This window comes from Egretta garzetta, unplaced genomic scaffold (genome assembly GCF_000687185.1).
Source record: "Egretta garzetta isolate BGI_Z169 unplaced genomic scaffold, ASM68718v1 scaffold215, whole genome shotgun sequence".
NCBI classification, from domain to species: Eukaryota; Metazoa; Chordata; class Aves; order Pelecaniformes; family Ardeidae; genus Egretta; species Egretta garzetta.
The window spans coordinates 2931174-2940166 of record NW_009259719.1 but is presented as its reverse complement, the minus strand read 5'-3'; the positions used below and the strand labels follow the sequence as shown (position 1 = coordinate 2940166).

At 37.7% G+C, this 8993-nt stretch overlaps 1 protein-coding gene across 27 annotated transcripts in view; it reads left to right on the top strand.

Annotated features, from left to right (window-relative positions):
• The first annotated feature begins 6 nt into the window (after positions 1–6).
• LOC104126719 (sarcolemma associated protein) overlaps positions 7–8993 on the top strand; it is a 92938-nt gene continuing 83951 nt past the window's right edge. For all 27 annotated transcript variants that reach the window (XM_035894752.1, XM_009639318.2, XM_035894738.1 and 24 more), the window contains exon 1: positions 7–1108. In XM_035894752.1, the coding sequence (XP_035750645.1) occupies positions 911–1108 (198 nt within the window). In that variant the 5' untranslated portion in view covers positions 7–910. The remainder of the gene's footprint in view (positions 1109–8993) is intronic.

Sequence of the window (8993 nt, the reverse complement as noted above, 5' to 3'; positions counted from 1 at the left end):
CCGCCGCGGAGGGACGCTTGCCCGCCGCTGCCGGCCAGAGCCATCGCGGGCACCGCCTGGGAGCAACCTGTCAGCGCACCTCGTAGGCCGTCCCCGAAGGACCCTTCCCACGCGTCCGTGTGTCCCCGAGAGAAGGAGAGTTTGAAGCCCTCTCCATGCCTTATCAAGTTCCTTATCTCACTGGCGGCCAGAAATTGTAGACCAGTTCAGCTTTATCTGGTGTAGGGGAGGAAAGCAGTATAGCTGTCATACCCCATCCTAAATCGAGGACCACCTATTCTGATCTGGTTTAATATCTGAAGATGGTGAAATGCGGATTGCCTTGTGAAGCGGCTAGATCCCTGTTGTGGAGCGAGGGCTTCGTATTCACCTTCCAACTCCTGATCTGTGCGCTTTGAGAGGGGACGCTAATCCTTCTCCCTCATCCCCCTTCCCTAAACCTTTCCTTGCTTCCATGTTGCATCGGTCAGAATTTTGGTCAGTGTTGTTTACGGAAGGGGGGGGAGAAAGAAGGCAGTTGAGGTTACAAACAAAAGTACTTGTATGACTCATCTACTGGGATTTAAGACATTCTATCCTTCTTTCAAGGAGCCTTTGCATCTCTTTGAAGGAATCAGATGCTTGTTCCTATTCTTCCAGAGGAGGATGGATTGAAAGTTGTACATTTTAGACTTTTTTTGAGCCACTGCTGATATTATTAAAAGACATAATGGGGCTTTTTCACTGGATTATTGCCAGAATTAGTTTACACACTGAAACAATGAGTTGTTAGGCCTCTCATATGATAATGTTTGTCCTGCTTTAATATAAAGTTGCTGTGGAGGTTTGGGTTAAAAATTGTGGAGGACAGTCTGCATCAGAAGAGGCTCTCTTCATCTCTGGTTGGTGTGGCAACCCCAATCTGTCCTCGATGCCTTCAGCCTTGGCCATCTTCACTTGCCGCCCGAACTCTCATCCATTTCAGGAGCGTCATGTCTACCTGGACGAGCCCGTCAAGATCGGCCGCTCAGTGGCTCGCTGCCGGCCAGCTCAGAATAATGCAACTTTTGACTGTAAGGTGCTGTCCAGGAACCATGCTCTTGTCTGGTTTGATCACAAGACAGGCAAGGTAAGCTGTTTTCTTTATTCAAAAATAATGAATTGCACATGTGTCTTAGCAAGTCCCTGTAGATTGCAGATCACTTTGGTTTTGCTGTAATAAATACGCTTTCGTGTGAGAGGAATAAGATTTGTGTTATAGTTAAAATTATTACTTTTCAGGTAAGTTGGTAATTTCTTCCTAAGCAGAAACTTTAAATGTTATTAAAAGTACATAACACTAACAGTTGAAAATGGTGATGAGTACCTAAAAATTTGCATGCGTATTATTCATTGCTGGAAGTAGGTGATTTTGAGGTGAGTAATACCAACCTGAAAGCACAGGCTTGTATGAATATAAGGGTGTAACAGTATTTTTTTAAATGCTGAGAAATCACTACTTTATTTGAGGATGTAAATAAATCTCATTGTGAGGAATGTCAAAAAATGGATTTAAAAAAAATGCAGTGTTGGTTTGGCACTCTTCCTACTTGCCCTTTTGAAATTTTATAAAGAGTATTTTATTGTTTGGGTCTGATAGAAGGTTTGTTACTGGCAGCAAGAGTATAACGAATGGCATACACGGTATTTTCTCATTGATAGTGAAAACGGTTTTAAAATATATCCTGTGTTGTCTTAACTGTTCCTGTCAAAAGGCTAACCGTCTCATTAAGTGAAATTTAGGGGTTCTGTAGTGCATGTTTTGTCCACTAGGGATTGAACTGGGACAAGTAAAGTTATTTTACTTAATGACTGTCAAGTTAATTTTAAATATCCAGCACAAAATGAACAAAGTGCAATTTCAGTTGCTCTGCACTGTATTTTTTTTTTCAAATATATTGATGTTATGCCCTAGAACTTCACATGCTCTAAATCAGCTCTGTGTTTTAGCTTTGCAGCATACCCTTCTATGAAATGCAGTCAGTGTAGCTCCTGATTTTAAGAATAAGTTAATGCAGTATTTTTTAGTAGTATGACACAGCATGAGGAACAGTACAATGCAGTCAGAGTTCTTAAACCTTCTATTGTTAACTATCCTATGTTATGCAATACCTGGGCATGATGGAACAAGACAAGCGTTTAATTTCTTAAGGCTGGGTTATGGCATGGCTTTCAAGTTACCTGCACATAATTGTGCAAACTGCTATCTGTATTAGTGTTGTTTCATTAAGCATGCTGTTTTGGCTCTGTTGAGTATGTGATGTCCATTCTTGGACGCTTCAGAAAACTTAAGTGTGTGAAATATTTTGTTTAAGCTTAGTTTTTAACTTTTCTTGTTTGACTCAACCAAGTGAAATGTTCCAATTTATTGCACTGTTTTTAAATTAAAAAATAGTGTGCATATAACTTTTAATCAGCATTTCTCATGATTTATAAAGATTTTAATGTGCTCTTTTATGGTTACAAATAGTCTAGCGATATTAAAGATAGTTAATTTGACAAAGGATTGAGTGTTAAGTCTGCTAACTAAGGGACGAACTTAAAACAGTCAGCTCTGGGGGGTTTTGTTTTTAAATTTCAGTTAGCTTTGGCTTCTCTAATACAGGTAAAAAAATTATATGCTTATTAATTTTATCTAGCTGATGTAAAATAGCAGCTTGGTAGTAGTAAGTAAGTGGATGGTAGGTGATAGTTCTTGAGATACCATCATGTGAGGATTTGATGGGGGTCTTGATGTAACTTGCCCAGGTGGGTATTGGGATCAGCAGCCGTAGTGATCAGCCAAAGAGGGGGTTTAAGACTGTGCATAGGAATATGTTACTGTAAATTTTGCATGTTAGATTTTGTGGTACTGTAAAAAGTTTAAAGCATTGATGCAGCAGTATGGAGAATTTTGGTTTCTGTGTTTGCTTCTTGGGAATATGGTCTGGTTTTTCTTCTGGTTGAGTATCAATGGTAAATTGTGAGATAGTTGGAGGAGAGGGGAAAACGCATCATTGTAGATAATAGATATAAAATGCTGTTGTGAAAAGGCAAGTAGATGATGTTGGGAAGTACAGTCTTAATCTTGAATCACAAAAGCTACTTTAAAGAATTCTGTGGTGTTTTCAAAGTACAAACATAAAACTATGCCAGAACATTTGCGTGCAGGAATGTTTATTATCATTGTTTACAGAACTTCTAATAAGTACATCTCGTTTAGAAATATGTCATTATCCTATCAATGACCTGTATTTAAACCTGCATAAATTCTTTTTGCTACAGGCTTTGTAAACATTTCTTAGGAGCTTTTATATAGGACTTTTATAAATTCTGGGTCTTATGAAAGATAAGACCTTGAAATGTTAATTTAGTAAAGGAGAGAAACCTTCAAATAATTCAAAGTAGTTCATGAATTATCTGGGGCTGCAGTTTCGTAAGTTGTGAGTTTGATGACAATACAGGTTTCTGGCATTCCCAGTCACTCAGCCCAGTCTCTGTGCTGCCTTTTGAGCTGCCTTTCAGTTATGCTCTTAATTTTTTTTTTCTTGATAGTTGGGAGTTTTGTTTGTTTTGTTTTAGTGACTCATGTGAGTGATCCTGTTTACTACATAGTCTGTAAAAAATTGTATCAGCATGATCGCTAAAGAAGGGTAGAAACTGAAGAGAGGGAGCATCAGTAAGCAGTGGTAAGGAAACTGGTGTACAATTTTTTTGAAGAAGAAGAGATAGGCTTAAGCTATGTTGCATAAATAGACCAAGTTGAAGATACATGTTATTTACAGTTGAAAGATGTGAATGTTTACTTTGTATAAAGGCATTTTAATTATGCATGGAAAAAAGTTACGTGCCCGAAGGAGATAATGTCTATGGAACACCAGCATTATTAAGGATAAAAGTAGGATGAGTCTTCAGGATCACCTGTAAATAGCAATTAAAAGCAGATGTTTAAAGTTGGATTTGCTTTTTAAAATATTTTTAACATAATATGTAAGCCTAAAAATGTGTAAGAGAAAAAGGTGGAAGGAGGTGATGGGCGGAATATCTGTACTCAGACTTTTTCTGTGCTTAGTAATACTTTTACAGACAACCAGTGCAATGCATCTTTTTGCTTGTTTGTAGAAACAGTGTAATATCTCCTTGTGGATTTTTCATACGGCAATAACATTAGAAGCTTATGCTTAGAATTGGTTTTGATTTATTTTTAAGTAATTACAAGTTAATGAATTTTTTTAAGAGATGCCTGAAAAAGTGAGTCACTAGATATGTAGGAAGTGGATGTTGTGCTGAGCATGGAGCGTTCCAAAAAGTGTGAATCAAAGCAAAAGAAAAAGTGGGCTATAGTTTGGAAAATCTAAATATGTTTGTTCAGCTTCTGTCACTGCATATGGGCAGAAACTCTGTAAAAACTGCTTAACTGAAATAGTCTTAAACTTATTTTTTGTTTTTCTTTTTGGTTGGTTTGGTTTTTGTTTTTAAAAACAAGCAAGTTGAAAACCCTTGAGAATTTGTATGTGACTTCTCCCAGGCTGAAATGCTTCTGGCAGATGTGATGGAAGCTTTTAGTAGAAACCTGAAGTTTCCAGCAGATACCCAGGCTTTCAAAAATTGGAATTATTCAGTGCCTTAGATTGTTGTGAGTGGCTATTATGAGTACCTTTTATAGAGAATCCATTGCCACAGTTTACCAATTGTGCTGGGAAACTGTGTGAGAAATATTTTCTTAGACCAAAAGGACTCCAAATAACTGGTCATTTTTAACAACTGAAGAAACAGTGTAGGCACAAGTTTCCGTGTTAGGGTGGTAGCTAGTGCTACTATTTTCATTTAGTTCAAAGTGGGTATGAATTGAATTGAGCATGTTCATAGTATATTGCTTACAGAAATGATAACTAGTAAATTGAAAGCCAAATAGTCCACATGATAGCAAATGAAATTTGTTAAGGCTGTACTTTATGGCTTCTAGGCTTTAAATATGTGAGATATATGTGAGTGTTACAGAACGCTTCCTGCAGGGAGCACCCTCTTAAAAGAAAACAAACCAACCCTACCCCTCCAAAAAAACCCCAACCAAACCAAAAATGAACACCCCAAAACAGCAACCCCAAAAGTACAGCCAGGGAATTACAGAATGGCTAGATTTGAGTCCCTGGGAAAATCATGGAACAAGTTTTGGAACACTTTCCTGGGCACATGAAGATGATGATTTGGTAATGGTCAGTATGAATTTAGCAGGGATAATCATGTCTGATGAGTCTCATTGCCTTGTATGATAAAATGACCAGATTTTGGGCAAGGGAGAGCAGTGAACGCTATTTACCTTCAGCAGGGCTTTTGACTGTTTCCCATGGTGGTCTTCTAAGTTAGGGCACTGCAATCTGGATGTACGAACAACTAGATTAGCAAAATAAAACCAGTCTGAGGCTCAGGCTCAGTGGTAGTGGTTAACAGGTGGTGCTCTGCCTGGATGCTGGTAACAAGCAGAATACTTCAGGAGTTTCTATTATGAGCTGTCCATTTAACATTCTTATCGATGACCTGAAGGACGTGGTGAAGTACACTCCAGTCAAGTATGAAGATGACACCAAATCTGGGGGCGTTGGTGTGGTGGGGAATGAGTTGACATGCTCAAGGGCAGGGCTGCCATCCAGAGGGACCTGGCCTTGCTGAATGTATGGGCAGTCAGGAACCTCGGGAGACTGAACAAGGACAAATGTGAAGTCCTGTGCTTGGAAAGGAAGAACCCCTTGCAGCTTGTTAGACCAAGGGTACTGCATCTAATTTTGGACCACCAATGCAAGAAGTACATTGATAAACAGGAGTTGAAAGATTAGATGCTCTCTTTTCTTGCTGCATTGTACTAGGGATAAAAGTATATTGACCATGAAAGCAAGAAGAGAAAGAATTTGTAAATAGGAAATATGTTGTTCACTTAACATTACTTGTTTTGTGTAGAAGAATTTGGCAAGATTCAAGAAGTATAGGACATCTTCTCTGGACATCCTGTTTGTTCAGAAGTATTTTAGTGAATCTATCTTACAAAATTTAGTGCAATATTAAAAATTGTGTTTGACACTGCAGGATTTTAATGGGAGATTTTTTTTCTGCTGCTTCCTATAGGGATTCCTGTATACTCTGGGCTATTTGGTGCTGATCTGTGTAAGAGATGTTCAATTTCTCATTTATCAGTAGCATTTCTTTTGGTAGATACCACATCTGTTGTTTACTTTATTACATCTTTTGGGCTTTCTGTTACAATTGTTGTCTTTGAGAGCTGAACAAATGTTTTATTTTTCAGTACTTTTGATGTTGCTGTATGCTTGCAGTCTGTAGTGTCTGTAGAGGAGACAGTATTTTCCAAACATTGAATGTTTATTCCAAGTGCCCTGGGAGACTGACCTGGAATCTGCTATAATACACTAAGGTGAAATTTCAGTGCTTAGATGCTTTTGGTAAGAGGGTGGTGTCAGCCAGCTCTTATATACACCTGCTAATATTTTTATGTAAGTGCTTTTCACCCTGAATGAACTTCCCAATCTTATGCTAATCTGATCATCAGGGTAGTATGGGGTAGGGAGGTCTCGGTTTTGGCGAACTTCACCACTGTGCTTCTTTTAGAACCCAGTGTAGGAGTGCTGGTGGCAGTTTATAGTAGAGGTAAGTTACTGCTGACAAGGATTTCCCTGCAGAGATACCATCTAGAGCCGCTGCTGCAGAGCTAATACTGTAATTCTTGGAGCTGATCCATTGCAGTCATGATGCATCTATCCTGAGCCAGGAACACCAACACATTGATTAGGTTCTAAAAACAAACAAAAATCCCTTTTGTATTTACAATGAATTTTTACAAACCTCAAATGAATCAGGATACTTAGCCGTATACTTAGCCATCACTGGCCAGTAAAATGTGTTTTCCTTGGGTCTCTAATGGGATGGTTTGGGTTTGCCTCTGGTCCCATGCCTATAAATGTAAAAGCTTGCTTCCCTAATACACTTTTATTACATAAAATTCTTTTTTACTTTTTCTTTGACTTTCTTTCACATATTAGTTACAGCAATCCATTGATCATTTGCAGGTGGATTTACATTACACTTGAGAAATATTTTTGATTCGGCTTTGCCCTTTCATTTTTCTTACTGAATTTGAACAGTTTTGGTTGCTTTGTTATCTAATTAAAGTAACTGAATTTATGTACGCTGTAAAGGGCCTTGTGGGTTGGTTAGTGTCTTAACTGTGTCAGTGGGCTACTTTGGTTGTGTTGATTTGAACCTGATCTAGCTAAAACTGCAAAGTGTGTAAAGAGTAATCTGATTTGTTCCATTTTGGTTCCTCTAGTTTCTTTTAATAGATAATATAAAGTGAAAATGATTATTGTTTGTGGAACCTGGCAAGTGAAGGGGAAGGAAGAATGCTGTCTCCATCCCTAAAGCCACCAATTTTACAGGCTATTGCTACTAAATTATACGATTGTTTATTGTCTCTGGATTTTCTTTTGAGTCACATCAATAATTGCTTCCTGTTAATGTTGCTCACTTGCTGAGTTTGGATTATCTAAGAGCTCCAAGTTTAGTTAAATACTGCTGTGACAATGAATTAAAATTTCCCAAGTTGTCTGTCTTTCCAGAAACATTTCTACTTGTGACAGAATTGGTGGAAGAAAGCTTGCAGTGTTGTCATGTTTTTGCTGAGTATAGACAAGCGGTTTTTTCGGTCTGCTTTAGGAGTGGGAACCTCAGGCAGAGAGAGGGATTGGACTCTACCATCTTAAGCCTCTGCAAGAAGACGTATCTGTTTGCCAGAGACCCAGAACGGTTTCCTTTTTGAAAAGGAAAATAATTGTACTGGAGCCAGACACTTAATCGGATACAATTTTTGTGTTATGTTGTACCAGACACACATGCATGTGATTGAGCAATGTCTTAGAGTTTCAGTCTTGAGAAAGTATAAATAAATGATGAACGTCCAGCAGGCTTATAATAGAATGTCCAAAATCTTGTAGTAACACTGTAGTTGAGTGGAAAAACACAGAAAATGCTAGCAGCAGTTTGACTTATTTTACTTTTGTGAACATGTAAAAAGTAAATATAAAAACTACTGGGATTAGTCAAGGGTAGTTAGGGGCATGAGGAATTTATAATATCTTTGCAAAGCTAAGGAACATTTCAGTATTGATAGTTGAACTGTGGTGCATACTGGAAGAAAATATGTGCTATTCTTAGACCTTTTTAGGTTACAAAATTACCGTAATCAACCATTGAAAAGACTGAAGAATTGGTGATGAGACAGGCTCAATCACAAATGTTCTAATAGTGTAAAATAGTGAGAACTTGTAACTAAATATGAAAATATTGACAGGATTGTGCTACTGTTAAAGTAAGTTTGTCCCCAGTTGGAACATCTTGTTCAGTTTTGGTTTTCATATGATAATTTGAATGTGTTGAAAATATTTATTGGCAGAAAGACTTCAGTGTAGGAAACATGCAACATCTGAGACAGATATAGAAGCTATATAAGACCAGACAAGTGACCTTTTGTTCTTCTATTAAGAGACTGTTGAAAATAAAACTAAGAACAAGTTATTAATGCTGTATATTCTCATAATTATAGTTGTAATAGTTCTTCCATAAAAATTAAATGAATGCAAGAGCTTAAGATACAAGAGTTGTGGATGCTTGTAACTGTGTATTGAGTAATAACCTTTTTAAAGGAAAGAATGGAAATGCTTGTTTCAAATCAAAGAAGAAAAGCTCTGTTATGGGCCAAGTAGATATTTGTACAGCAGATTCTTTAGAAGACATTTGGTACTGGCTGCTGCTACTTGCATATGCCATTAGTCTTATCTGACGTGGCAGGTTTTGCTCTTAACTGGCACTTTTTTTAGAGTTATTCCTTTTCTGGATGTTGAGCAAGATTAAGTTTACACATAGGTTTTCAATGCAATATTATTAATGTTTTGTAAGAGATTTTTTTTCCTTGTTTAAACTCCTCCCCTCCC